Consider the following 27169-nt stretch of genomic DNA (forward strand, 5'->3'; position numbering starts at 1 on the left):
TTACAGTTTTAATGTATTAGGTTAAACATTGATTAAGAGAAGTAATGTAACACAAACTTTACCTTTGAAAGCTGGTGGACCACAGTCTGGATGTGCTTCTTTCACCAGAGTCTGCTGTTTTTTCCTCTGTATCCACAGTCTAGTGACGTGAAATGCAGTAATGCAGCAAGATATGAAACGAGGGAGGTTCATGATGGTAAGACGTGGTTTTCTACAGAATTCATTTCTGCATCATTTTTGTTTATACTCTCTATTATTCTTTCTCTGCCTACATGGAGCGACTGTGTATAATTTGGCATCATTCATGCTGTTGGTCTGTTGCTATCATCGCTGTCCATCTTGCAATAACACAGAGAGGCCAACAGCTTGTCTACAGCTGCTTTTCTACTGAAAACATACAGGAACAAGTCTGCAAGAGGACTGAACCTTATGAAAGTGTGAGACACATAATTGAAGGTATTGCTTTGAGTTTAAATATACAAAAATAAAAGCATGTGGAACTTCAATAAATAGCAGTGTGTGCGATAAATAGATAGATAAATAGATAGATAGATAGATAGATAGACTTAGGCTGAGAGGAGAGGAAGTAGATGTGAACTCATGAAGCTGGAAAAACGCACTTAAAATGAATATATAGCCTGTATCTTATAATAGTGAGGGGGGGTCAACTGTAGGTGGTAGTGATGAGACACTTTGGATGCCAAGTAAAACGCCTTAGAAGCAGCAGAAGAAGAAGCAGCAGCAGAAGAAGAAGCAGCAGAAGAAGAAGCAGCAGCAGCAGAGGCAGCAGAAGAAGAAGCAGCAGAAGAAGAAGAAGCAGCAGAAGAAGAAGCAGCAGCAGAAGAAGCAGCAGCAGAAGAAGAAGAAGCAGCAGCAGCAGCAGAGGCAGCAGAGGAAGAAGAAGCAGCAGCAGCAGAGGCAGCAGAGGCAGCAGAGGAAGAAGAAGCAGCAGAAGAAGAAGCAGCAGCAGAAGAAGCAGCAGCAGAAGAAGCAGCAGCAGAAGAAGAAGAAGCAGCAGCAGCAGCAGAGGCAGCAGAGGCAGCAGAGGAAGAAGAAGCAGCAGCAGCAGAGGCAGCAGAGGCAGCAGAGGAAGAAGAAGCAGCAGAAGAAGAAGCAGCAGCAGAAGAAGCAGCAGAAGAAGAAGCAGCAGAAGAAGAAGCAGCAGCAGAAGAAGCAGCAGAAGAAGAAGAAGAAGAAGAAGAAGCAGCAGAAGAAGAAGCAGCAGAAGAAGAAGCAGCAGAAGAAGAAGCAGCAGAAGAAGAAGCAGCAGAAGAAGAAGCAGCAGCAGAAGAAGCAGCAGCAGAAGAAGAAGAAGCAGCAGCAGCAGAGGCAGCAGAGGAAGAAGAAGCAGCAGAAGAAGAAGCAGCAGAAGAAGAAGCAGCAGCAGGAGAGGCGGGGTGAGCCTGGTGTGTACACAACTCCGGGATTCACAGAGTTGTGTAGTTTCAGTTACGGGAACAGACGCTCAGGTTCGTAGAGGTTTTTATTTTATTTTATTTTGATTATTTTTTAATACTAATGTTTTTAAATGTCTTTGAATGTGTTAAAACTCAGTGTTTACAGCTTCAGTTTAGGAAAAGCTTGTAAAAACAACAAGAACAAGTAGAAATTAAAACGTAACTGTATTAAAACAGCTGGAAATGCGTCTAAAATAAGTGTGTGTAATTATGAAATCAAGTAATTAGGAGGAAAGATGAAATAATTACGCTGCTGAACTTGCCTGAGAATCATCAGGTGTTTTAAGATTTATTAAGTTTCATAGTAATTCACTGACGGAGCCATTAAAAGCTATTAAAAGTAATGTGTCTTTATATATTTCCTCTGGTTTAATGTCAGTATTGTTATAAATTAAAAGCGCAGGATACAATATCCACTTGATGTTGAATATGAGGTTGTAGCTCGTTGTCTGCGTGAACACGGGAGGAAAGAGGCGTCGTCTCTGTTACTACACTGTTATTACACCATCGTTCACCGTTATTACTTATTGAGCCGGGAAGTTCAGATCAGAGAATTTATTTTACAACTTTACCCAAGTTTTCTCCAGGTAGTTTCTCGTTATCTCGGGATTAAGAGCTCTGTTATCTTCACATAACGGGATAAAAAAAAGTATGTTAGTTTCGGTTTTCCCTCATTAACAGGGATTTGTCTCACAGCTTTTCCCTCCACAGGAAAAACCAGCGATAAGATGCAGCTCCACAGCCTCGATGATGCCGCTCGGGTTTTGTTCTGGATCGACGTGGGCGCTGGCCTTCCCTTTACTCTGCTGCTCCTCTGTTGTCTGTTCTGCCTGGTGCGTGAATAATGACTCATATTTATGTGTCTGTCTGTCTGTGAGTGAGTTCAAGGATTAAAACACGAATTTTAGACCTTTCAGATACATCTGATCTTTTTTTTTGTAAAAGTATTAAAGGAATAGTTTGACAGTTTTCTGAGATGTAGATGTGAAGATCGATACCACTGTTATGTTTGTCTGTTAAATATGAAGCTGGAGGTGATCAAGTCCAGTCAGTGTCCTTTAAACTAATATAATATGCTGCTTATTAGTATCTCCACAACATTTGATGTAAAGATTTTTATTGTTTCAGCCAATGACTTTCGGACAATGTCGCATGTTTACTGCTCTGTTAATGTAAATTCTTATGATAATGAACTTTTATTCAAGAAATGCAGCCTCGAGTCCTGAAAATACAAAGACATTACAAACATCAAGTGCTTCCTGAGACGGGACAGTAATAAAATAATTACACAGAAAACAAAGAGTTAATGTTAGAAACTTATCTTTTTCATGAATGTTTCCTGCAGCCTCGAAAGGATCAGCTCCCCATCACCTATGTCGCAAACCTCCTCATCTCCAATCTGATTCAAATCTGCTTCTTGTGCATCTGGATCTTCTCTTTTGATGGAAATGGCAAAATCCCGATAATCCCAATAATCTCTACATTTGGTTTCTTCTGCGGTATGACGACCAGTCTCTGCTTCAGGATGTGTGTCGCGCTGGAAAGGTAGCTGTCTGTATTTCCAGTATCATATTCTGAATCATCCTGAACATATAATACTGTTCTGTGATAATCCAGAATATCTGCCTCGTCTTTTCTTGCAGGTACATGGTGATCGCCTTTCCAGAACAGAACTGCATCAGACGAGCTGGGACTTCTGTGTTTGTGTGTGTCGCGATCTGGGTCCTTTGTTTTATCATAATTTTTTTTGGCCTATACATGGTGCGTTTTTTTTTCCTCCCCTACCTCACCCTCGTACCTTTCCCCCTGTTCATCGCCTGTCTGGCTTTGACTCTCAGAGCGCTGCCTGCTGCCACCTCTGTGCCCGCTGAGGAAAAACGAAGAACTGTGGGAGTTTTGGTTCTGTTGCTGGTTAATTACACTCTGTTGATCCTTCCTTCAATCATTATTATGATTGTAATGTTTCCAAACCCCTTTGATTTCCCAGGGGTCGTTCTGCCCCTGATTCAGCTCAGTGCTTTTCCGGATTTGATTCTGGTTGTTCTCATGCGGGAAGGGCCCGTCGACAAGTTGCTGGCGCGCCTGTGCTGCTGCAGGACGGACGACGTTGCAGCAGATGATTGTGGAGAATCACAAGTGTGACTGATGTAGGATGTAGACAGGTGGGTGCATGTAGGCACAGAGAAAAAGAAAGAAAGAAAGAGAGGCAGGGAAATTAAAATCAAGGCAGCATCTTTAACAGATGATGTTTGCATGTGGACACCTGACAGAAAAAAGGAAGCGTTTATGATGTTGACTGTTGGACACTGAAAATGAAAATGCAAATTTTATAATTACAGAAAGACTCCAGATATTATTTACATGTTTAACACAGAGAGAGAATTTTAACAAATCTTTAGGGTTTGTTTTCTTTTATTGTTCTCTCATTAACGTTTTAATAGTCGTTCACCTTTTCCTGTTTTCCAAACACACCTGTCGTTCCCTCCAGACGACCCCACAGTCTCTTCAGCTAAACCTCTCTAACACTGAACTCCTTGTCATCCCAGCCAGTCGGTCTCTCCATCAAGATTTCAAAGTCGCCTCTTTATCTCTCACCCCAACCAAAGTCTGGAGAAACCTGGGTGTCATGTTTGATGACCAGCGTTCCTTCTCTGACCATGTTGCATCTGTCTCCTGGTCGTGTCTCTTTGCTTTATACAACATCAGAAAAATCAGGCCTTACCTGACTCGGCACTCCACCCACCTCTTAGTCCAGGCCATGGTTCTCTCTCACCTCACCTCCCTTCATTCACAGTGAAACCCGAATAGATAACAGCCCGTCTGGTCTTCGATCAGCCCGAAAAGTAACGAGTCACTCCTCTGCTCATCGACCTCCACTGGCTGCCCACGGCCGCCTGAATCAGATTCACGTCTCTAATGCTGCCTTCAGAGAGACTTCTGACTCTGCTCCATCTACTTGAACTCAATCAGCTTTATGCTCCTCCTCAACCACTGCGTTCCTCCAGGGATCGTCGTCCGTCACAATCTCTTGGATCCTCATCTCTTCAGAGAGCAGCTCGTCTCCTAACAGCTCTAACATTCCTAACTAGCTCTCACTTTGCACTTTCACTGCACTTCTTTACTTGATGTCCTTGCACTTTTTAAATAGATGTAGTCCTCAGTACTTACGCCAAGGTTTCCTACTGCACCGAGGCTTTAGTGACGTCCCTCACTTGTAAGTCACTTTGGATAAAAGCGTCTGACAAATATCTAAATGTAAGAATTTGTAATGTGCATGTCAGTTCATATTCATATTCTTTTGTTTTCAATGTGCAAATAATAAATTCAATTCAATTTGTTTATTATTTTTCATTTAAGTGGTTTTGTGTTTTCATTTTGTCTAGTATAACTCAATAGATTTTTGTTCAGGCATCTTTAGTTGCCACAGGAGGAATCCCACTGAGGTTGGTTGTTTGCTTTTCTTTTCTTTTCACCACGAGCAGTTTGACTTTTTTGTGGATGATGAATTATAATTTTGCCCTTATTCAGTGAATGTGAAGTAAAAATATAAAAATAAAAGCATGTGGAACTTCTATAGATAGATAGATAGACAGGGTGCACTTTGGCTGAGAGTAAAGGAAATAGATGTGAACTCGTGTGTGTGCGTTTGTGTGCACGCAACATGGGATCCTACAGAGAACGAACTGTCTGAGCGGTGACGTGTGATGTCATCAACAGGAAGTGGTTCTGAGGCGGGTAAGTTGTTTTTTGTTTTTTATGCAATTTTTTAAAAAATGTGATGAAACTCAGTGTGTATAGCTTCAGTGTCGGGATGGCCTGACGAACAAGTAGGAATAAAAAGTTAATGGTAGTTAAAACAGCTGGACATGCTGTGTTAATCTCTATACCCTTGGCTGTCTCAAATCAGTGTTGCTTTCACAGAAGAACTGTAATTATGTAATGTAATTCTGAGATCCAGATCTCATCACTAGGAGGAAAGATCTCATAATTATCTATCTTTATTTTATTTTTCCTTGTGTGATGTCTTAAAGGGTGTGTGTACTTTATTTATGGGAACTTGTTTCACAGGAAACCAGCCGTAAAATGACGTTTGAATACCCCACTAATGTCTCTGACGTAACATCGGCATTCCCTTAACTCTACTGTTTTGCCACATACGTAAAGAATGACTCATATTTATGTGTCTGTCTCTCTGTGAATGATTTGAAGAATTAAAATTAAGTAATTATTTTGATGCCTGCGCAAAAAATCCCTATCACCTATGTCGCAAACCGCCTAATCTCCAATCTGATGCAAATCTGCTTTTCTGGATGTCAGGTGACACTCATCACTTAATAATCTCTTCTGTTTCTTTCCTCTGTGGTGTGATGGCCGGTCTTTGCTTCAGGATGTGTGTTGTGCTGGAAAGGTATCTATCTGTATTTCCAGTATCATATTCTGAATCATCCTGAAAATACTATACTGTTCTGTGATATCCAGAATATCTGCTTTGCATGTAGGCACAGAAAAAAAAGAAAGAAAGAAAGAAATTGAAAGCAAGGCAGCATCTTTAACAGATGATGTTTGTATGTGGACACCTGACAGAAAAAATGAAGCATTTATGATGTTGACTGTTGGACACTGAAAATGAAAATACAAATCTTTTCTATCTCTTCTTCACAGAAAGACTCCAGATATTATTTACATGTTTAACACAGAGAGAGAATCTTAACAAGTCTTTAGGGTTTGTTTTCTTTTATTGTTTTCTCATTAACGTTTTAATAGTTGTTCAATAGTTGTTCTTGAAGACTCATTTCTTCTGATAATCTGACTTTTCCAGTTTATTCATAGACATGTGTATGAGCTCATGTTCCAGTAGGTGTCACAACCTCACTGTGCTGAGTGCTGATGGCACCATGACGCTGTCCTTGGTGCTGAAGTAACAGACGGATTTGTACAAACATATTAATTGATATTAACTTGTCCTCTAAAACAGAGGCTTTCCAAGTGTGTGAAAGTGAGCCTCCCCTCAGAGGACATCTAGTTGGTCACCCCCCCCCCTTTCTTTTAGTACACCATATGTCTTAATTTGTTAAAACATGTTTTTAAAACATTTTTATAATTTCTATCTTTACTTTTTGATCATCTTTTGAACACAGTTCCATATCATACATTGTAAAGCTATTTTGCACAATTTTATTTCAGTCAAATTACTATTGAAAACATCAAAGTAAGTCTTGACAGCAAATGAAATCTTAACTGCACATAATTCACAGCGCTGCTTTTCATATCACTGTCACAGGTAGTTGAGATTTCTTATACAACGGAAACTGTTTCAACTTTATGTGTCAGGTTTTAATTAAATGAGTCAGTTTTTTTTAATATCTAGAAACAGATTTTTAATTCAATTTTAAGAAAATGTACAATTTCATATCAAAAACACACACACACACACACACACACATATGTATTTGTATATGGTTTTGAATACAGATAAACATAGTATGTGCTGATTATCTCAGCTATTAAAATAATTTAAGGTTTGTTTTTGCGATTAAAGTGTAATAATGATATACATGAACTTTTTATAGAACATTTTATGTACATGTCTTGAAGCTTTCACAGTGCACCGCAGCAAGTGAACCTACAGTTAGATGTGTTGTAGGAAATCATGTGAGAAGACGACAGTATCTGTCTTGTCTCTATTTCCTACATTTCTTCTTCTGTTTTTCTCTCTTTCTCTGCCTACATGGAGCAAATGTGTATAAGTTGTCATCATTCATGCTGTTGGTCTGTTGCTATCATCGCTGTCCATCCTGCAACGACACAGAGAGGCCAACAGCTTGTCTACAGCTCCTTTCCTACTGAAAACATACAGGAACACGTCTGCAAGAGGACTCAACTTTACAAACATGTAACACACACGTGTGACGGTACCGTTATTTTTGACCTCTTCTACAAGGAACCAAATGATGGTGGGCAGGAACAACAGTGTGTAATTAAGTAGAACCAGAATCAAAACTACAACAATTCGTCGTTTTTCATCAGCAGGGACACTAATGGCTGCAGACAGGGCTTTAACGGTCCCACGCAGGAAGAATATGAACAGAGGGAAGGGAAGGAGGAGGAAAACTGCAAAGGGGATTAGCATGTCATCTGAATCAGCCAAGAAAACCATAGAGAAGAAAGTCACAAGTGGAAGGGTCCAGACCACGACACAGACCACTACAGAGATCTTGATGGTTCGTCTGAAGCGGTACCACAGCGGCCAGGCGATGACCAGATACCTGTGATACAACATAGACACACAGATTCTTTGTAGAGCACCTGAATTATATCATGTATAATACAAACACTATATAAAGTATACATATATAAAATGGTCAGACATGTAGCTACACAAATACTGAATAAACTGATAGCTACCTTTCCAGGGCGACACACAAATATGTATTTGACTAAGTAAAACTGCAGATTACTGTACACCTACAGTCCAGTCCCCTTGTTATGTATCAACACCTTTACAGTTTTAATGTATTAGGTTAAACATCGATGGATATCAACACAACACAAACTTTACCTTTGACAGCTCTTGGACCACAAAGTGGACGTGTTTCTTCTGCCAGGTTCTGTAATTTTGTGTAACAAGTGTAACCAGATATGACATGGAAGAGGTTCCTGTTCATGTGATCTGTATTTCTAATGAAGAGAGGCGTGTTTTTCTATAGAATTCATAACTGTGCTATTCTTGGTATAAACTATTCACGTTCTTGGTTTCTCTGTGCATAACACTAAATCACCTGTGCAAAAGCCTCTAAAACAATCAAAAGTTTTTACCCCTTTTGGGGGTCCAAGTCTCAATCAGCAGGGTCATACCCCTTCAATCCCCCCGTAAGTCAAACCCTGACTAAATCTATTCAATGATGTGAAGTGTAACTTTGCTTGAACTTATTAGACATTAAAAGGGAATAAAACTGGCAGCTGAATGTTGCCATCTTGTGGCCAAATGTAAAATCCAGTGTAGCTTCATGGAATAACTGGCTGTAAGTTACACTGTTCACAGTTTGTTGCTGTAAAGTTGTGAAATGTCTTGTAAAACAAGAACATACCAGTTTGGGGGTCAACATCACTGTGGTAACTTTAGTAATATGAACAGTGTGTTACTCAAGGATCAAGAGGGGAACACAAGTGTTTTGTGAACAACTAGACTTGTTTCTTGGGTCAAAGGGGTTAGGCACACCTGGCCCAGGTGAGTCCCATGCTGCTCATTACACTCCTAAACATGTGCAGCTGTAGGGAAACCAAGCAGAGGTGCTGTCACATTACGGTGTTAAAATTACACACGATGGATAGCGATAGATAGATAGACTTTATTGATCCCATGCGAGAAATTGTCAATGTTCTCAATACTTGGCAATGCTGTCCACTTATCAATAAATTCCAACTATAACATTAACCATTTTCCAGTCAAAATGTGTCTCAGCTCCACAACTGAGCTAAATTACAGTTTTTCTCAATCGCTTTGATGCATTTCTCACATCAGAAACGTAATTCTCACAACTCTTACTGCAGTTCTCAAAACAGTTCATCATTTTCCAACACAAATTGGCATTTTTCATTGTATCTGTACAAGCTTCCTTTGTATCCACATAGTTCGCTACTAAAGACGTTTTCTCACTGTGTTGATGCATTTCTCATCTGACTTTGACAACTCATGAAAACAGTTTGTTCCTTCATCAGATAGAATGACAGACCTCTCCCTCACTTTGATAGTCCTGCACTGCATCAGTGTTTTCAATCAAATCACTTTAAACTTTCTTCAAATATGTATGAGAGCAAGGCCAGTCTCTCTCTCTCTCTCACACACACACACACATATTTACTGTATGTGGTGTGAATTTGCTGTACCATAATTGATGCTCTATTCTAAGTTTGATTGATTGATCGTCTATTTTCCGACACATAATTCCATGTTTTTATCGTTTTGCTTTCCTCAGCTACAGCAGTTACATTCGCTACACATAAATCCAAAAATTGCACACAAAATGCAAAGTGCCACAAATCTGCTGCAAAATAAAAATACCATTGAAAATATCCTAAAAACATCTAAAAATCAACAGCTCTTCTGTTTTCCATAGAATTGCATATACATTTCCACACAGTGTTCTACAGCGACAGGACAGTGATCTGTTGAGAGGTTGAAAACAGAACATAGCTATGTTTTAACATGTTACTGCTGTAACTGCAGTACAGTGCTGTGTCTGAACATTTTTTACTGTATATTTTCAACAGTTCTTTTTCGAAAGTCAGTCAGGTTTTCATCAAAACATTTGGCGTCTAAGTCTTGAAGCTCTGCAGCATCAGCTGTAGTAAATAAAGATTGTATCATTTACTAGGCAAAGAATTGCGTCTCTATTTATTCTGCAATTAAATGTAGAGAAAGGAAATATACCAATAGTTTTATATTATTATCATATCAATCATATGGTCAATAGTAATAATAATTATTAATTGTTCTATTAAGAAGTTCTAAGAATAATATATAATATTATTTCTGAGAACTTAGACAGGAAGAGAGTCTCTCACTATGGTTATCAACAAATTACTTGTGCGGTATAACACAACACAGATCTCATCTTACTGAGAAAATGTTTTGAATGTTTAGCGGAAACAGCGGTTAGAAGACTAACTCCCTTACTGCAGTTAAAAAATAGGAACTGGTAACTGGTCATACACTGCTCTCCTTGCTTGTCCTGACAGCATGCCACTACTACACAGAACAGACTTCTTCAGCATCTATCTGGCTCACTTCTTCCTCTCCTGTCATCCTGCAACAACACAGGGAGGCCAGCAGCTTGTCTGCAGCCCCTTTCCTCATGAAAACATACAGAACCAAGTCTGCAAGAGGACTGAACTGAAGGAATGATAAGTATAAGCGTGAATCATCGGCAATGTAAGGTAAACACCTGCATGACATTTCCAGGAGCCAAATGACCAAGGGCAGGAACAGCAGTGTGTATTTCAGCAGCACCAGGACTAAAGTTCCTAAGATTCTCCGTTTTTCTTTAGGAGTGACAGAAATGGCCGCAGACAGGGCTTTGAAGGTACCAGCCGAGAAGATGATCAGCAGCGGGAAGGGGAGGAGGAGGAAGATGAAGCGGACAATGACGAAGACGTTAGTTAGCCGGGCAACAAGGAACTCGATGAAACATAAGACCCAGACCATAATGGAGACCTGCACCGAGAACTTGATGTTTCGTCTGAAGCGGTACCACAGTGGGCAGGCGATGACCAAATACCTGTAATAAAAGATATATGGAGTGATAACCAATCAGGCTTTCACAGTGTTTCTTTAAGAACTACTCATGCACACACACAATATCTACCTTTCTAGGGCGACACACACCATAAAGCCAACGCTGGCCATCACACCAATGTAGTAGATTAAAGTAGAGAAGTAGAAGACCATAGAGCTCCTGTGATCTGCCACCCAGATCACCATGCAGCACATCTGGATGAGGTCGGCGATCAGGAGGTTGATGACATAGACCGGAGCAACATGGTCGTGTCGCACCTGTGTAAAAAAGAGTGGCAGCAGCTGGGTACACAACATTAACAGTTGGAAGGTCATTGCTGTGATGCAGATACTTATAGTAAAGCTTGATAATTCTTTACGTACCAGTGAATACAGAGCATAGATGGCCAACAAGGTCAATGGAAAACCTATCCAGATCACAATGCATGAAATCATGTGCGAGGCGCTCGGCCCAACAGTTTGCCAATTGTTCATGTTACGAAAGTCAAACTCTTCGAACATGGTGTAATTCACAAGGTCATAAAAATAGTACTCATAGGTGTAATTGAAGTCGGCAAAGTCGTTGAGGTAGAAATACTCCATCCTTCACACTTTGACCTGTTGTGTAACAGAGAAAACAGCAGCAGGTGTGTTACAGCTACTCATTTCTTCCTCCTCAAACCACTGGAACAATACTATACAGTCAATGGTCATTACTACCGTTACTGCTGCAATATGACAATCAGTGACGGAAGAAATACGCTGATCTTTTACTTAATATGACAATGCAGAAATACTCAGTTGTAAAACTTGTACATTCAAAATTTAACTTGAATAGAATTAATAAGAGCAATACATTTTATTTATAGACTTTCAAGGCACTCAAGGACTCCTTACAACACGCAGTGAAGGAAGTTAAACTAGTACAAAGGTATTAGTAGGAAATTTACTTTAAGCAGTACTCATCGCAAAATAATACACATATATAATTGTATTATAATTATTGCTGCAGTAAAGTGTAGGCAACATTTGCAGCTAGAAATGGTGTGGCTGTTTTTATCCTTTCTATACTGTCGGGTACCTTAATCTATAATAGTTCAACAGAATGTATTTACTGATTATATTTTGTATAGCTAGATTATGCAAATCTGAAAAATTACTAATAAATAACCATGGAATTACTATTTAACTTACTGGTTAAGTGCCGCTGTACCACCAATGTAATGTGTTCCATGTACCATCGACTGCACTGTCATCTGCTTCTGAAAAGCTCTTACACAACTCAACTTCCCCTTTTTTTCTTTTGAGATCTTAAACACGATATGATTGGTTCGATAGATCCTGTGTGAGAACCTTCTTGTTATTTAATGATTAATTTATTCCAACTTCTCAAATTCTTTGAGAAAACATGCATATTGCAGCTGTTTAACACCAACTCTAGGAAACCTTTCATTAATCATATTGTCTTTGAAACTGTCATCATTTCATGGAAGAGAATGAATTTAACCACAAAAATTATTTATTGAAGTTCCACATGCTTTTATATTTGTATGTATTTACATTGGCTGAATAAGGAAAAATGATAATTCAAATTGTACAGAACAGCAGCAAATACAGTGCCAACATAATTCCACTCAGTCAATTCGTTATGTCTGCTACGGTCCATCATCCACAAAAAAGTCAAACTGATTCCTGCTGTGGGGTCTAAAGACTCCTGAACGAAAATCTATTGATTCATGCTAGACAAAATGAAAAAGCAAAACCACTAAAGTGAAAAATAATGAATAAATTGAATGTAATTTATTATTTGTTATTTGCGCATTGAAAAAAAAAAACCCAATATGAATATGAACTGACATGCACATTACAAATTATTACATTTAGATATTTGTCAGATGTTTTTATCCAAAGCGACTTACAAGTGAGGGACGTCACTAAAGCCTCAGTGCAGTAGGAAACCTTGGCGTAAGTACTGAGGACTACATCTATTTAATAAGTGCAAGGACATCAAGTAAAGTGCAGTGAAAGTGCAAAGTGAGAGCTAGTTAGGAATGTTAGAGCTGTTAGGAGAGGAGCTGCTCTCTGAATAGATGAGTCTTCAAGAGACTGTTGATGATGCAGAGGATCGCTCCTCCTCTGACAGTGTTTGGTAACTTCCACCATCAGGGAACCTCAGACCAGAACAGTCTGGACTGAGACCGTCTGGTGTGCAGGGATGGTGATGACGGACGACGATCCCTGGAGGAACGCAGTGGTTGAGGAGGAGCATAAAGCTGATTGAGTTCAAGTAGATGGAGCAGAGTCAGAAGTCTCTCTGAAGGCAGCATTAGAGACGTGAATCTGATTCAGGCGGCCATGGGTAGCCAGTGGAGGTCGATGAGCAGAGGAGTGACTCGTTACTTTTCGGGCTGATCGAAGACCAGACGGGCTGTTATCTATTCGGGTTTCACTGTGAATGAAGGGAGGTGAGGTGAGAGAGAACCATGGCCTGGACTAAGAGGTGGGTGGAGTGCTGAGTCAGGTAAGGCCTGATTTTTCTGATGTTGTATAAAGCAAAGAGACACGACCAGGAGACAGATGCAACATGGTCAGAGAAGGAACGCTGGTCATCAAACATGACACCCAGGTTTCTCCAGACTTTGGTTGGGGTGAGAGATAAAGAGGCGACTTTGAAATCTTGATGGAGAGACCGACTGGCCGGGATGACAAGGAGTTCAGTGTTAGAGAGGTTTAGCTGAAGAGACTGTGGGGTCGTCTGGAGGGAACGACAGGTGTGTTTGGAAAACAGGAAAAGGTGAACGACTATTAAAACGTTAATGAGAGAACAATAAAAGAAAACAAACCCTAAAGATTTGTTAAAATTCTCTCTGTGTGTTAAACATGTAAATAATATCTGGAGTCTTTCTGTAATTATAAAATTTGCATTTTCATTTTCAGTGTCCAACAGTCAACATCATAAACGCTTCCTTTTTTCTGTCAGGTGTCCACATGCAAACATCATCTGTTAAAGATGCTGCCTTGCTTTTAATTTCCCTGCGTCTCTCTCACTATCATTTTTCTGTGCCTACATGCACCCACCTGTCTACATCCTACATCAGTCACACTTGTGATTTTCCACAATCATCTGCTGCAACGTCGTCCATCCTGCAGCAGCACAGGCGCGCCAGCAACTTGTCGACGGGCCCTTCCCGCATGAAAACAACCAGAATCAAGTCCGGAAAAGCACTGAGCTGAATCAGGGGCAGAACGACCCCTGGGAAATCAGTGGCATCCGTTAACATTACAATAATCATTATGATTGAAGGAAGGATCAGCAGAGTGTAATTAACCAGCAACAGAACCAAAGCTCCAACAGTTCTTCGTTTTTCCCCAGCGGGCACAGAGGTGGCAGCAGGCAGCGCTCCGAGGGTCAAAACCAGACAGGCGATGAACAGGGGGAAAGGTAGGAGGGCAGGGTAGGGGAGGTAAAAATATTGCTTTGAGCGCATGGCAAAAAAAATAATGATAAAACAAAGGACCCAGATCGTGACACACACAAACACAGAAGTCCCAGCTCGTCTGATGCAGTTCTGTTTTGGAAAGGCGATGACCATGTACCTGCAAGAAAAGATGAGGCAGATATTCTGGATTATCACAGAACAGTATTATATGTTCAGGATGATTCAGAATATGATACTGGAAATACAGACAGCTACCTTTCCAGCGCGACACACATCCTGAAGCAGAGACTGGTCAGGACACCATAGCACAAACCAAATGTAGAGATTATCATTGAAATCACAAAACCGGCCATTCCAGTGAGGTTTATCTCCCAGAGGATGGTGGAGCAGATTTGAATCAGATTGGAGATGAGGAGGTTTGCGACATAGGTGATGGGGAGCTGATCCTTTCGAGGCTGCAGGAAACATTCATGAAAAAGATAAGTTTCTAACATATTCTAACTTTAACTCTTTGTTTTCTGTGTAATTATTTTATTACTGTCCCATTTCAGGAAGCACTTGATGCTTGTAATGTCTTTGTATTTTCAGGACTCGAGGCTGCATTTCTTGAATAAAAAGGTGCCGCTCAAATTCAGTTCATTATCATAAGAATTTACATTAACAGAGCAGTAAACATGCGACATTGTCCGAAAGTCATTGGCTGAAACAATAAAAATCTTTACATCAAATGTTGTGGAGATACTAATAAGCAGCATATTATATTAGTTTAAAGGACACTGACTGGACTTGATCACCTCCAGCTTCATATTTAACAGACAAACATAACAGTGGTATCGATCTTCATATCTACATCTCAGAAAACTGTCAAACTATTCCTTTAATACTTTTACAAAAAAAATGTCAGATGTATCTGAAAGGTCTAACAGGAAATATATTTGATGGACTAATCACCGCCTTTATACACAGACATAAAAAAAAAATTCACACAGACAGACACATAAATGTAAGTCATTATTTACATACCTGGCAACACAGAGAACAGATGGCCAGTAAAGTCAAAGGAATGCCAGCGCCGATGTTTATCCAGAACAACACCCCATAGAAATTAGTGGGGTATTCAAACGTCATCTTACGGCTGGTTTCCTGTGAAGTTTGGAGCCTCCTGTTCAAACTGGGCTTTAATGTGGAATTATGGATGAGCAAGATGAAGAGGCAAAATCTGGGTGTGAAAAGTCCAAACAACATTCAAAGTTAAGAGCTCCGACTCTGCTGCATCAATAGTCTTGTGAGATCCAGTGGATATTGTACCCTGTGCTTTTAGATTATAACAATATTGATGTTAAATGACAGGGGAAAATGAAATAAAGACACAATACTTTATGATTTAAATGGATTCAGCTCTGATCTACAACTTGGAAACAGGCAGGCTGAAGCTGCTGAGTGGATGTAGTGTGTGGGTTACAACTTGAGCCTATATTTGTTTACATTTTAAAAATGAAGTACACTGAATTTCTAGCTAGCTAATTAACACAGCATATCCAGCTGTTTTAACTACCATTAACTTTGTTCTCCTGCTTTTTCTTGTTCTCTGAAACTGAGGCTAATATACACCGAGTTTCATCACATTTAAAACGTTAGTATTTATATAAAAAAAAACTCAACACCTCGAACTTGCACCTAAAACAAAACAGCTGTTACTCCTGCAGTTGCTGTAAACAGCTGTAAACATCAGCCCGCCTCCGTAAGAATTCCCGTTAATGACGTCACTGTCGCTGGCAGCGTTTTCAGCTCTTTCAAATATCCTTTAACTTTTCATTCCTACTTGTTCTTGTTGTTGTCAAACCCCCCCGAAACTGGAACTATACACACATCTAAAAACATTTGTATTTAAAATGAAAAACTCTGCAAACCTCGGCGTATGTTCTCAAACAAATAGCTTCCTTATTCCTGGAGGGACTGGAAACAACTGGCAACCCGGGGAGCTCTTCCTGTTGACAACGTCACCCATGAAGAAACGGTTCATTCTTCAGAGGATCCCACACACGCGCACGCACGCACACACGCACACACACACACACACACACACACTCTCTCTCTCTCTCTCTCATAAATACACACACACACGTCCATTTCCATGGAATTTATTATCTGTTGGTAAGAACCAGAATAAGTCTCTTAATCCCCCTTTCCACTGGTCAAAGACCCGCTAACATCGGGCTTTTGTCGACAATGGAACAATCGACATTCACACCCGGGTCAAATCACTGCAGCAGAGGGTTTTTTTTACCCCGGTTGAACGCGGTAATTTTTCACCCTCTTTACTGCAGTAACTTCTTTCAGATCACAGACCCTGTAGACACACCTGCCACCTGTCCAGCACGGTGCTGTTCAACCAGAAACACAGCGGCTACACTGCGCACCGGCGGGGAAGAGTTAGCAGAGATTCAGAGCAAGTTTTCATAGCACACAGTAACTGATCGAAGTGTCTCACACGGAGGCTTCGGCGCTTTTTACAGTAACACAAACCCGGAGATGAGACCTGCCAGATCCGTTTAACCAGTTAATACGGCGGCTAGCAGCTCAAGATCAACGCGATTACAGCCGCATTAGCTAGCGTGCTAACAGCTAGCGTGCTAACAGCTAGCGCGCTAATTGCTAGCGCGGTAATCTTAAATCAACAACACTCACAATTTAACCTGGATTAACAAACATGTTCACACTTACTTTTTATCGGAGATGCACAGCTCTATATACAACTCACATAACTGGCTACTCACTCACTTCTTAAACTTGTAGCTGTTGCCTTGAACGCAGCATTACTAACCGGTGACGGGGATATTCAAGAATACATATGTTGGTCAGGGGAGACATCTATCTACAAGCGAGATTCATTCAGAAAAACTGTGAAAAAAAAGGCTTTTTACAACCTAAACAGAACACGTCATTATGTCTGAGACTCACCGTCTTCCCGCCTCTGCCCTGAAGTGACGCCTCCATTTTGTTCTCAGAAAGATGACAAACAAGAGCAGACCCGCCAACGCAGCTGCAGATGGAGCATCACAGCGAGAGAGAGAAGTGAGGGAAACAAATCTCTCGGTGGCTTTGGACTTTATCATGATGATATTCAAAACCTGGAACACTTTTATAAGGAAACGGTTTTGATGTTTGTGATCTGTGGACCTCGCGGACTAAAGGAAAACAAGCAACGGAAGAATGGAGCGAGAATCGGACTTCTACACGTCCCGACGGTAGGTAGTCACCACGATGCTGGTTAATAAATTATATTTATTTAATATGGTTAGTGCATAATGAACGGAATATTTGAATTCTAACGACTCTAACCGATCTAAGGAGGAACAGCCTGTTTATATTGACAAACGTCTAACGGTCAGAACAGGTCAGAACCTTCTAGTGGCCCGTGCACGAGCCAGCAGGTTAGTAAGTGGGAGGCGAAGAACTAGAAGCAGCTCTGCTGTTAGGATCCCTAAGTGAGTTGACAGCACTTTGTGTAATGCTCAAACTATAAAGTTGTTGTGGAGTACATAAAACCACTCTGTATCATCCATAGACTGTAGATAAAGTTGGACGTAGCCTCCATAACATTACCCATAGGTTTCTTCACAGCGGTTTTGAAGTTCAGAATGCGCCGTTCCGTCGTCGCCATTTTGACAGTACCTGACTCCGCTGAATTTGCGGCTAATCCAGAAATGGGCAAGAGGAGGGGCATAGGGGAAATTCATGTGTCCATTGGCTCATTGTTGATAATAATAAAAACAGTTGATGATAAATAAACAATTAATTAATTAATTAATGTGCATTTTCAGTTAAAATAACAGTGACACAGAGAAGCAATGCAACCCCATAGTTTATAGCATTAATGACAAAAAGCAATGACTAAAAAAAACTTTCTTCCTTAGAGACATATATTAGATCATAAGAGACTTCCTTCATGTCATATCTTGCAACATTGCTGCATTAGACATTTTTAGACTGTGTGTACAGCAGTAGAAGAAGCACATCCAGATTGTGGTCCACCAGCTTTCAAAGGTAAAGTTTTTGTTACATTACTTCTCTCCATCTAAGTATAACCTAGTACATTAAAGGGGACATATTATGCAAAATGCACTTTTCCATGGTTTTTCTATCAGTAATATGTGTCCCTGGCCTGTCTACAAACCCCCCAAACATGAGAAAAGTCCATCCTCTCCGTCTTTTGCTTGCGCCACCTTTCAGAAAATGTGTGCTCACACAGGCCAATTGTAGATTTTCCCTTGATGTCGTCATGAAGGGAGATGACACCTCCCCCCAGGTGGGTGACACTCCCCGAGCTAGGTGTGTGTTCCGCCTTCTGAGTCCGCCTTGCAGCCGCTATCGTTTATTCCCTCGCATCACGGCTCCGGTAAAACTGTGTCGAAGGTACGAGCGATGCACGCTAGTTGCTCGGTTGTTGACTGTACAAACCAACACAGAAGTCTTTTTACCCCCTACGTCGGAGGATCTGAAGACCCAGTGGATTTGTTTTATTTTATTTTTAATGGACACTTTAGGCGTTGTACCGGCCAACCATTTCACGTCGGACTGCTTTCTCAACGAGGGACAGTACAATGCGGGATTCGCTACATTCTGAAGATAAACCATGGATCAGCACCGACTGTCCGAGACCCAACTTCAAACTTGGGAGCTGTAAGTTTCACCATTTTATGTTGCTTTACTGTATGTACACACTGTTGCTTGTGTTGTTAGCATGGCAGCTAATGTGGCTAACGTTTTGCCTCGTCCACACAGCCGGGTATGGCCGGGTACAGATTGTATGCAATCTGCTTGGTATCGCTGTGTGGCGTTGATTAGAGCCACCCTGCTTACTTTATCACACTTGAAAGGCGTTTTAGCTGTCTGCAAAGTCAATCTGGTAAAATTCAGACTAAACAGGCTTTGCAGCAATTAGCATAGGTCTCTGGGCTTGTTTGTTAGTGCTGTGAAAGTTAGTATTGAGAGTCATGCCTTATGATGGCCGTTTTAACGTTTATATCATGTTTACAGATACAGTGCCTGTAGGGAATATCTAGATAAGCGCAGAGTTAAGGGGATATGTCCAAGGGGATAGTCTGTAATACACATTTCTTGCATTTTGCACATATAGTGAGCTATTTGCAGCATTTACAAGCTATTGACAACCCAATTTACACATAATTGAGTGCATTTGTTGTTATCATTTTTGCACTGCTTGCAGCTGTTGCCATAACTACACATTTGAGGAGATGTTGGTGTAACCTCTGTTTCCTCTGTTCAGGCCAGCACATCAAGTGCATCTATACAGCTTCCTGCAACAAGGGATGTTGCATGCCAGACTGACCCACTGTAGGCACACAGTTATCCTTGAAGAGTCTTCAGCCTCACATCAGAAGTACAGGTCTGTAGCCATCTGAAGTGCATCTACTTTTGATAAACCTAACAGTCATTTATCAGTCTTGGAATGCTGTGCAGGTAAATGAAGCTGTGGTTACTTAGAACTTGTGAGAGTGTGTAGGCTAAGGTTTCTGTCAACATTAACATCTTTGATTTTCTCTTTACTGTACCTCCAGACTCTACCTGGCTGCCATGTACTACAATGAAAATGCTGACCGACCACAAGCCCAAACAAAAGAAGGTGAACCACTGTTCAAGGTCCAATTTCCAAAGGCCATGAAGGGACAATGCAGAGCTAAACCAGTTAAGACTGAGCCGACATTCTATAACTGTTATATTATTTTATTTTTCGACCAAAAAATGTTTTGTACACATTGTATTAAGTATTGCACGTATAATGTTATGACAGTTCCACCAACAACAAAATACAGTAAAGAAAATGTCATGAGGTAGTTAGAAACAGACTTTCACTCATTGTTTTGTAAAAAAAAACAACAACAAAGTGAAAAATGTAAACAAAATCTTTTGTGTTTTATCGAACAGGGTATGTGGTGGACCTCATATTTGAAAAAGTATTTGGTTTTACATTGCATATTAATAGCAAAAATTACACAGCAAAACACAGAAAACCACATCTTCCTTAGAGACGGAGATCACATCATCATGAACCTCCCTCGTTTCATATCTTGCTACATTACTGCATTTCACATCACTAGACTGTGGATACAGAGGAAAAAACAGCAGACTCTGGTGAAAGAAGCACATCCAGACTGTGGTCCACCAGCTTTCAAAGGTAAAGTTTGTGTTACATTACTTCTCTTAATCAATGTTTAACCTAATACATTAAAACTGTAAAGGTGTTGATACATAACAAGGGGACTGGACTGTAGGTGTACAGTAATCTACAGTTGTATTTAGTCTCTGTTTTTACCCTCTCTTGCCTTAAATACCAGTAACTTGAGATACGTGCTAAAATGCTGGATCACTAAGATTTATCCTGAACTATAGTTGTACTGTATTTGTGTGAACAGCACTTCACAGCTTTAGTATTATCACTGAACAATGTGAGGTAGATGTTAAAACACTTGTTGATCTCTCAAACAACAGGTTTCACAGTGAAGAATGGAAGATTCCTTCATTAACATCACCTCACAGAACAGAAGCTACGATGACAGTGACTATGTGTACGACGAGTATGACTATCATGATTATTACGATAAAGAACAAAAAATCATGGATGTGGTGAAATGCATTATCATTTGTATCGGCCTTCCTTTGATCCTAGTGGCCATCCATGGAGTCTGTTCTCTGGTGAGTACATGATGAATGAGAAAGTAGGAACCAATGAGACTTTGATGAAAAATACATCTGACTGTAAATGTTGAGCAGAGTAAGATGACAACGTGTCATCAGCAAAGATCATGATTTTTTCTACCAATGTTTTCCTGCAGGTCAGAAACGATCACGTGGCTCCGATCTACATCATCAACCTTCTGATTTCTGACCTCATTCAACTCTGCTGCATGATCGTTGAAGTGGTACTACCTGAGGATTCAATCATCACAACAATCTTCCGTATTATTTACCTCTGTGGTTTGACGGCGAGTGTTGGCTTCATGATGTGTGTCGCCCTGGAAAGGTAGCTATCAGTTTATTCAGTATTTGTGTAGCTACTTACATGTCTGACCATTTTATATATGTATACTGTATATAGTGTTTGATATAATTCAGATGCTCTACAAAGAATCTGTGTGTCTATGTTGTATCACAGGTATCTGGTCATCGCCTGGCCGCTGTGGTACCGCTTCAGACGAACCATCAAGACCTCTGTAGTGGTCTGTGTCGTGGTCTGGACCCTTTCTCTTGTGACTTTCTTCTCTGTGGTTTTCTTGGCTGATTTAGTCGACATGCTAATCCCCTTTGCAGTCTTCCTCCTCCTTCCCCTCCCTCTGTTCATATTCTTCCTGGGTGGGACCGTTAAAGCTCTGTCTGCAGCCATTAGTGTCCCTGCTGATGAAAAACGACGAATTGTTGCAGTTTTGATTCTTGTTCTACTTATTTACACACTGTTGTTCCTGCCCTACATCATTTTGTTACTTGTAGAAGAAGCCAGACATAACATTACCCTCGGTGTTGTGTCTTTCATGTTTGTAAAGTTCAGTCCTCTTGCAGACGTGTTCCTGTATGTTTTCATTAGGAAAGGAGCTGTAGACAAGCTGTTGGCCTCTCTGTGTCGTTGCAGGATGGACAGCGATGATAGCAACAGATCAACAGCATGAATGATGACAACTTATACACAGTCGCTCCATGTAGTCAGAGAAAGAGAGAAAAACAGAAGAAGAAATGGAGGAAATAGAGACAAGACAGATACTGTCGTCTTCTCACATGATTTCCTACAAGACATCTAACTGTAGGTTCACTTGCTGCGGTGCACTGTGAAAGCTTCAAGACATGTACATAAAATGTTCTATAAAAAGTTCATGTATATCATTATTACACTTTAATCACAAAAACAAACCTTATATTATTTGAAGATAATCAGCAGCATGATCACTCTGCCAATATAACCACATCTCTCTCATTCTTAGATCTTTATTTTGTCTGTTTTCTGCAAGTTTTACTTTTTCCTGGTTATAAATAGTGTCTAATCACAATTGTATTTTTTTTGTGGTTTGTTGTAAATTAATTTTTTAATAAAGTAAATCCTGCTTGTTTACCTTTATTCAGTGACAATTTTCTGTTTACATCACATATAGTAAATTGTTTTGCAGATTTCACAGTTTGAACTAATATAAACTGACTAATAGCGTCACTACACTCAGAGCAGAGTATGATCACTATCATCTGAACTTTCTGTCCGATGGTTGAGCACCCACTCATCCCCCACACCTTTCTGACAACATTTCTCCTTAAATCTTACTAACAGGTTGTATTCAAGGAACCATTAAAAAATAAACTGGTTTTTACATTTTCAATTAAAAATAACAGAGGAAGACACGGACACAGAGAAGTCATGCATCTGCATAATAATTTCAAGAATGACACAGCATTGACCTCTATAGAAAACCACATCTTCCTTAGAGACAGAGATCACATCATCAGGAACCTCCATCGTTTCATATCTTGCTGCATTACTGCATTTCACGTCACTAGACTGTGGATACAGAGGAGAAAACATCAGACTCTGGTGAAAGAAGCACATCCAGATTGTGGTCCACCAGCTTTCAAAGGTAAAGTTTGTGTTACATTACTTCTCTTAATCAATGTTTAACCTAATACATTAAAACTGTAAAGGTGTTGATACATAACAAGGGGACTGGACTGTAGGTGTACAGTAATCTACAGTTGTATTAAGTCTTTGTTTTTACCCTCTCTTGCCTTAAATACCAGTAACTTGAGATTTGTGCTAAAATGCTGGATCACTAAGATTTATCCTGAACTATAGTTGTACTGTATTTGTGTGAACAGCACTTCACAGCTTTAGTATTATCACTGAACAATGTGAGGTAGATGTTAAAACACTTGCTGATCTCTCAAACAACAGGTTTCACAGTGAAGAATGGAAGATTCCTTCATTAACATCACCTCACAGAACAGAAGCTACAATAACAGCACCACCGTCTCTTATGATAATGAACCTTTCATGTACGTGGTGACATGCATTATCATTTGTATCAGCCTTCCTTTGACCCTAGTGGCCATCCATGGAGTCTGTTCTCTGGTGAGTACATGATGAATGAGAAAGTAGGAACCAATGAGAGTTTGGTGAAAAATACATCTGACTGTAAATGTTGAGCAGAGTAAGATGACAACGTGTCATCAGCAAAGATCATGAGTTTTTCTACCAATGTTTCCTGCAGGTCAGAAACGATCACGTGGCTCCGATCTACATCATCAACCTTCTGATTTCTGACCTCATTCAACTCTGCTGCATGATCGTTGAAGTGGTACTACCTGAGGATTCAATCATCACAATGATCTTCTTTTTTATTTACCTCTGGGGTCTGATGGCGAGTGTTGGCTTCATGGTGTGTGTCGCCCTGGAAAGGTAGCTATCAGTTTATTCAGTATTTGTGTAGCTACATGTCTGACCATTTTATATATGTATACTTTATATAGTGTTTGTATTATACATGATATAATTCAGGTGCTCTACAAAGAATCTGTGTGTCTATGTTGTATCACAGGTATCTGGTCATCACCTGGCCGCTGTGGTACCGCTTCAGACGAACCATCAAGACCTCTGTAGTGGTCTGTGTCGTGGTCTGGACCCTTCCTCTTGTGACTTTCTTCTCTATGGTTTTCTTGGCTGATTTAGTCGACATGCTAATCCCCTTTGGAGTCTTCTTCCTCCTTCCCTTCCCTCTGTTCATATTCTTCCTGCATGGGACCGTTAAAGCCCTGTCTGCAGCCATTAGTGTCCCTGCTGATGAAAAACGACGAATTATTGCAGTTTTGATTCTGGTTCTACTTATTTACACACTGTTGTTCTTGCCCTCCATCATTTTGTTACTTGTAGAAGAAGCCAGAAATAACATTACCCTCGATGATGTGTCTTTCGTGTTTGTAAAGTTGAGTCCTCTTGCAGACGTGTTCCTGTATGTTTTCATTAGGAAAGGAGCTGTAGACAAGCTGTTGGCCTCTCTGTGTCGTTGCAGGATGGACAGCGATGATAGCAACAGATCAACAGCATGAATGATGACAACTTATACACAGTCGCTCCATGTAGTCAGAGAAAGAGAGAAAAACAGAAGAAGAAATGTAGGAAATAAAGACAAGACAGATACTGTCGTCTTCTCACATGATTTCCTACAACACATCTAACTGTAGGTTCACTTGCTGCGGTGCACTGTGAAAGCTTCAAGACATGTACATAAAATGTTCTATAAAAAGTTCATGTATATCATTATTACACTTTAATCACAAAAACAAACCTTATATTATTTTAGGATAATCAGCAGCATGATCACTCTGCCAATATAACCACATCTCTCTCATTCTTAGATCTTTATTTTGTCTGTTTTCTGCAAGTTTTACTTTTTCCTGGTTATAAATAGTGTCTAATCACAATTGTATTTTTTTTTGTGGTTTGTTGTAAATTAATTTTTTAATAAAGTAAATCCTGCTTGTTTACCTTTATTCAGTGACAATTTTCTGTTTACATCACATATAGTAAATTGTTTTGCAGGTCTCACAGTTTGAACTAATATAAACTAACTAATGGCGTCACTACACTCAGAGCAGAGTATGATCACTATCATCTGAACTTTCTGTCAGATGGTTGAGCACCCACTCATCCCCCACACCTTTCTGACAACATTTCTCCTTAAATCTTACGAACAGGTTGCATTCAAGGAACCATTAGAAAACAAGATTTGGTTTTATATTGCATATGAATAACAAGAATGACACAGCATTGACCTCTATAGAAAACCACATCTTCCTTAGAGACAGAGATCACATCATCATGAACCTCCCTCGTTTCATATCTTGCTGCATTACTGCATTTCACGTCACTAGACTGTGGATACAGAGGAGAAAACAGCAGACTCTGGTGAAAGAAGCACATCCAGACTGTGGTCCACCAGCTTCATTGAAGAACTAAAACTGGCATTTCTCCATTGGTCTATCTGCCTGTTAAGGTTCCTATAATGAGGAGGTGATGACGTCACCTCTGAAAGAGGGGGGGCTGTGGAGCTGGGGGGGGGGGGGTCTGTTGTTTTTTAGCTTCAGTTTGATCTTGTTTTCCACAGTATTCTCCATATAGTTCTGACAACATATGTGGACAAACATTAAACTATCTTTTATGTCAGAATCCAACTATACAGTGTATTAATAAGTCAAATCACAACATCCCACAAAGATCAATGAATCTTTACCAGAAGTGACGGAGCAGATGAAGAAAAATCCACCTTCAAACTGCCAGTAATCAGCTGGATCCTTGGAGCATCTGGGGGGAAGAAATAACAGGAGACACTAAGATTCACTGTCAAGTGTCACACCGTGGTGAGGTTGTCTTGTCTTGGATTTGTTTTGTCCTGTCATTTCCTGTTTTATTTTGAAAAATAATTCTCCTCTCGTTTCAGGTCACTTGCCCTTCCTCATGTGTCTCAGTCTGATTGCCCTAAGTGTTTCCACCTGTCCCCTATTTCCCTCCATGTGTTTAAATAGTCTGTGTTCCCCTTGTCTTGTGCCAGAGTGTCTTCGTCCTTGTCCTGCACCAGAGCCTTGGTCCATGTCCACAGCCATAGTAATCGCCATAGTAAGCCGTATGTTCCTCGTGACGACTGATTTTTTTGTTTGTAAGTTTTTCCTTAGCTAAATTTCATAGCCCTTCGTTTTCCTCGTTCAAGAGTGATTTTTTGTTTGTAAATTTTCTACCATAGCTTAGACTCATAGCCCTTTGTTTGTTCCTCGTTAAAGAGTGATTTTTTTGTTTGTTAATTCTTACCATAGCTTAGACTCATAGCCCTTTGTTTGTTCCTTGTTCAAGAGTGATTTTTTGTTTGTTAATTCTTACCATAGCTTAGACTCATAGCCCTTTGTTTGTTCCTTGTTAAAGAGTGATTTTTTGTTTAACTCATATCCTATTAGATTCATAGTTCTTGGTTTTTTCCTCTTTAAGAGTGATTTTTGTTTGTAGCCAAATTATTTTATATAGGCAGGTTTTTCCTCCATATGGAGCGTTTTGTGTTTGTTTCTTTTTAGTAGAGTTATTTTTCCCTCCTCTTGGAGTGTTTATTGTTTTCTCTATAGTCAGAATATAGTGTCTAGTTTTGTTTATAGCCATTTGTTTGTCACTCGGTCCGAGGTCTCCGGTGTATTCAATAAAAGCCTTTTGTTTTCTAAAATCTCTGCATCTGAGTCCTGCTTTGAGTCTCGGCCTGACATCAAGTCCTCAAAAAGTATGATTTAATTTTGTTTCCCATTACTTTAATAAAGCTTAAACAAATGTTATTTAAATGATCTGTACCGACAAAGAATGCTCTGACCTTCTGTGGCTGCTTTCTAATGTTCCACCGGACTAAACATCGAACACCTGAAGCTCATACACCTGTGTAGGAGATACTGACAATAGTACAGTGACGGCCATCTACCCTACACACATCAATGTTCACATTCACTTCAGCTCAAACCAGAGATATTTAACACCAGTGAGGAAATCAATCAGTTTATATCAGGTTAAATATGTGTGTTTGGAAGAGTCCTACCTGCAAGGCTGAAGGAAGGCCTGAAGTTGTTGATACTAAAAACCCCACAATGCATCACAGCATCTCGCCCGGCATAGCGGTCCGAGCTGGAGGGGAAGCACAGGATGCTCGGCCTGACTGTTGCCATGGTGATCCAGAGGATCTCCTGGGAGGCGTGGAGGCTCCACTGTTGGAGGAGGACACATGGGGCAGAGGAGACGCTCCTCCTCATCCAGGATCTCCACGTCACCCTGGACGTCTCTTTGCTGGATTCTCTCTGCATCCAGGACACATGGAGACACAGAGGAGCCGCCTCACCTGCATTCAGGACCCAGCAGGTGCAGCTGTACAGAGACAGGTAGACTGACAGAGGGGCGGGGTCAGCCTTCAGGTTTCCACCAA

At 40.3% G+C, this 27169-nt stretch overlaps 6 protein-coding genes across 10 annotated transcripts; 3 read left to right on the forward strand and 3 right to left on the reverse strand.

The window, feature by feature from the left end:
- The first annotated feature begins 1230 nt into the window (after window positions 1–1230).
- LOC130181419 (proteinase-activated receptor 2-like) lies at window positions 1231–4808 on the forward strand. Its single transcript, XM_056395634.1, has 4 exons — window positions 1231–1469; window positions 2169–2290; window positions 2803–3002; window positions 3101–4808. Exons 2-4 carry the CDS (start codon window positions 2186–2188, stop codon window positions 3597–3599), a joined length of 804 nt encoding a protein of 267 aa, XP_056251609.1. The 5' UTR covers window positions 1231–1469; window positions 2169–2185; the 3' UTR covers window positions 3600–4808.
- A 2190-nt stretch (window positions 4809–6998) lies between these two features.
- On the reverse strand, window positions 6999–8103 carry LOC130181692 (mas-related G-protein coupled receptor member X2-like). Its single transcript, XM_056396059.1, has 3 exons — window positions 8017–8103; window positions 7863–7894; window positions 6999–7723 (listed from the first exon to the last, which is right to left on the reverse strand). Exons 1-3 carry the CDS (start codon window positions 8101–8103, stop codon window positions 7216–7218), a joined length of 627 nt encoding a protein of 208 aa, XP_056252034.1. The 3' UTR covers window positions 6999–7215.
- A 1662-nt stretch (window positions 8104–9765) lies between these two features.
- LOC130181536 (G-protein coupled receptor 4-like) lies at window positions 9766–11981 on the reverse strand. The gene is made up of 4 exons (XM_056395802.1): window positions 11926–11981; window positions 11116–11349; window positions 10823–11010; window positions 9766–10735 (listed from the first exon to the last, which is right to left on the reverse strand). Exons 2-4 carry the CDS (start codon window positions 11332–11334, stop codon window positions 10207–10209), a joined length of 936 nt encoding a protein of 311 aa, XP_056251777.1. The 5' UTR covers window positions 11335–11349; window positions 11926–11981; the 3' UTR covers window positions 9766–10206.
- Window positions 11982–12238: 257 nt separating this feature from the next.
- Window positions 12239–16228, reverse strand: LOC130181423 (proteinase-activated receptor 2-like). The gene is made up of 4 exons (XM_056395639.1): window positions 16082–16228; window positions 15195–15390; window positions 14427–14626; window positions 12239–14328 (listed from the first exon to the last, which is right to left on the reverse strand). The coding sequence occupies exons 2-4, from the start codon at window positions 15297–15299 to the stop codon at window positions 13830–13832; spliced, it is 804 nt and encodes a 267-aa protein (XP_056251614.1). The 5' UTR covers window positions 15300–15390; window positions 16082–16228; the 3' UTR covers window positions 12239–13829.
- Window positions 16229–18735: 2507 nt separating this feature from the next.
- LOC130181034 (G-protein coupled receptor 4-like) lies at window positions 18736–22770 on the forward strand. Of its 5 annotated transcripts, XM_056394767.1 has the most exons (6): window positions 18736–19581; window positions 19754–20370; window positions 20685–20888; window positions 21029–21216; window positions 21349–21412; window positions 21820–22770. In XM_056394767.1, exons 3-6 carry the CDS (start codon window positions 20700–20702, stop codon window positions 21832–21834), a joined length of 456 nt encoding a protein of 151 aa, XP_056250742.1. In that variant the 5' UTR covers window positions 18736–19581; window positions 19754–20370; window positions 20685–20699; the 3' UTR covers window positions 21835–22770. The 5 variants fall into 5 exon arrangements, with proteins under 5 accessions (XP_056250742.1, XP_056250739.1, XP_056250737.1 ...); XM_056394764.1 differs by having other exon boundaries at window positions 18736–19655; window positions 21349–22770; XM_056394762.1 differs by having other exon boundaries at window positions 21349–22770.
- Window positions 22771–22833: 63 nt separating this feature from the next.
- LOC130181035 (ovarian cancer G-protein coupled receptor 1-like) lies at window positions 22834–24874 on the forward strand. The gene is made up of 3 exons (XM_056394768.1): window positions 22834–23298; window positions 23438–23625; window positions 23765–24874. Exons 1-3 carry the CDS (start codon window positions 23137–23139, stop codon window positions 24270–24272), a joined length of 858 nt encoding a protein of 285 aa, XP_056250743.1. The 5' UTR covers window positions 22834–23136; the 3' UTR covers window positions 24273–24874.
- Window positions 24875–27169: the final 2295 nt, after the last annotated feature.

The sequence above is a fragment of the Seriola aureovittata genome, chromosome 14 (genome assembly GCF_021018895.1).
Source record: "Seriola aureovittata isolate HTS-2021-v1 ecotype China chromosome 14, ASM2101889v1, whole genome shotgun sequence".
NCBI lineage: Eukaryota > Metazoa > Chordata > Actinopteri > Carangiformes > Carangidae > Seriola > Seriola aureovittata.

Coding starts and splice junctions, on each gene's coding strand:
- LOC130181423 (XM_056395639.1), bottom strand. CDS start 15,299: ATGACGTTTGAATACCCCACTAATTTCTATGGGGTGTTGTTCTGGATA. Junction 14,627..15,194: donor TCTGTTCTCTGTGTTGCCAG/GTATGTAAATAA, acceptor TGTTTCCTGCAG/CCTCGAAAGGATCAGCTCCC. Junction 14,329..14,426: donor ATGTGTGTCGCGCTGGAAAG/GTAGCTGTCTGT, acceptor CTTTTCTTGCAG/GTACATGGTCATCGCCTTTC.
- LOC130181419 (XM_056395634.1), top strand. CDS start 2,186: ATGCAGCTCCACAGCCTCGATGATGCCGCTCGGGTTTTGTTCTGGATC. Junction 2,291..2,802: donor TCTGTTGTCTGTTCTGCCTG/GTGCGTGAATAA, acceptor TGTTTCCTGCAG/CCTCGAAAGGATCAGCTCCC. Junction 3,003..3,100: donor ATGTGTGTCGCGCTGGAAAG/GTAGCTGTCTGT, acceptor CTTTTCTTGCAG/GTACATGGTGATCGCCTTTC.
- LOC130181536 (XM_056395802.1), bottom strand. CDS start 11,334: ATGGAGTATTTCTACCTCAACGACTTTGCCGACTTCAATTACACCTAT. Junction 11,011..11,115: donor TCTATGCTCTGTATTCACTG/GTACGTAAAGAA, acceptor TTTTTTACACAG/GTGCGACACGACCATGTTGC. Junction 10,736..10,822: donor GTGTGTGTCGCCCTAGAAAG/GTAGATATTGTG, acceptor CTTTTATTACAG/GTATTTGGTCATCGCCTGCC.
- LOC130181035 (XM_056394768.1), top strand. CDS start 23,137: ATGGAAGATTCCTTCATTAACATCACCTCACAGAACAGAAGCTACAAT. Junction 23,299..23,437: donor TCCATGGAGTCTGTTCTCTG/GTGAGTACATGA, acceptor TGTTTCCTGCAG/GTCAGAAACGATCACGTGGC. Junction 23,626..23,764: donor GTGTGTGTCGCCCTGGAAAG/GTAGCTATCAGT, acceptor GTTGTATCACAG/GTATCTGGTCATCACCTGGC.
- LOC130181034 (XM_056394764.1), top strand. CDS start 20,700: ATGGAAGATTCCTTCATTAACATCACCTCACAGAACAGAAGCTACGAT. Junction 20,889..21,028: donor TCCATGGAGTCTGTTCTCTG/GTGAGTACATGA, acceptor GTTTTCCTGCAG/GTCAGAAACGATCACGTGGC. Junction 21,217..21,348: donor ATGTGTGTCGCCCTGGAAAG/GTAGCTATCAGT, acceptor GTTGTATCACAG/GTATCTGGTCATCGCCTGGC.
- LOC130181692 (XM_056396059.1), bottom strand. CDS start 8,103: ATGTCATATCTGGTTACACTTGTTACACAAAATTACAGAACCTGGCAG. Junction 7,895..8,016: donor TGGTCCAAGAGCTGTCAAAG/GTAAAGTTTGTG, acceptor AGTTTTACTTAG/TCAAATACATATTTGTGTGT. Junction 7,724..7,862: donor TTGTGTGTCGCCCTGGAAAG/GTAGCTATCAGT, acceptor GTTGTATCACAG/GTATCTGGTCATCGCCTGGC.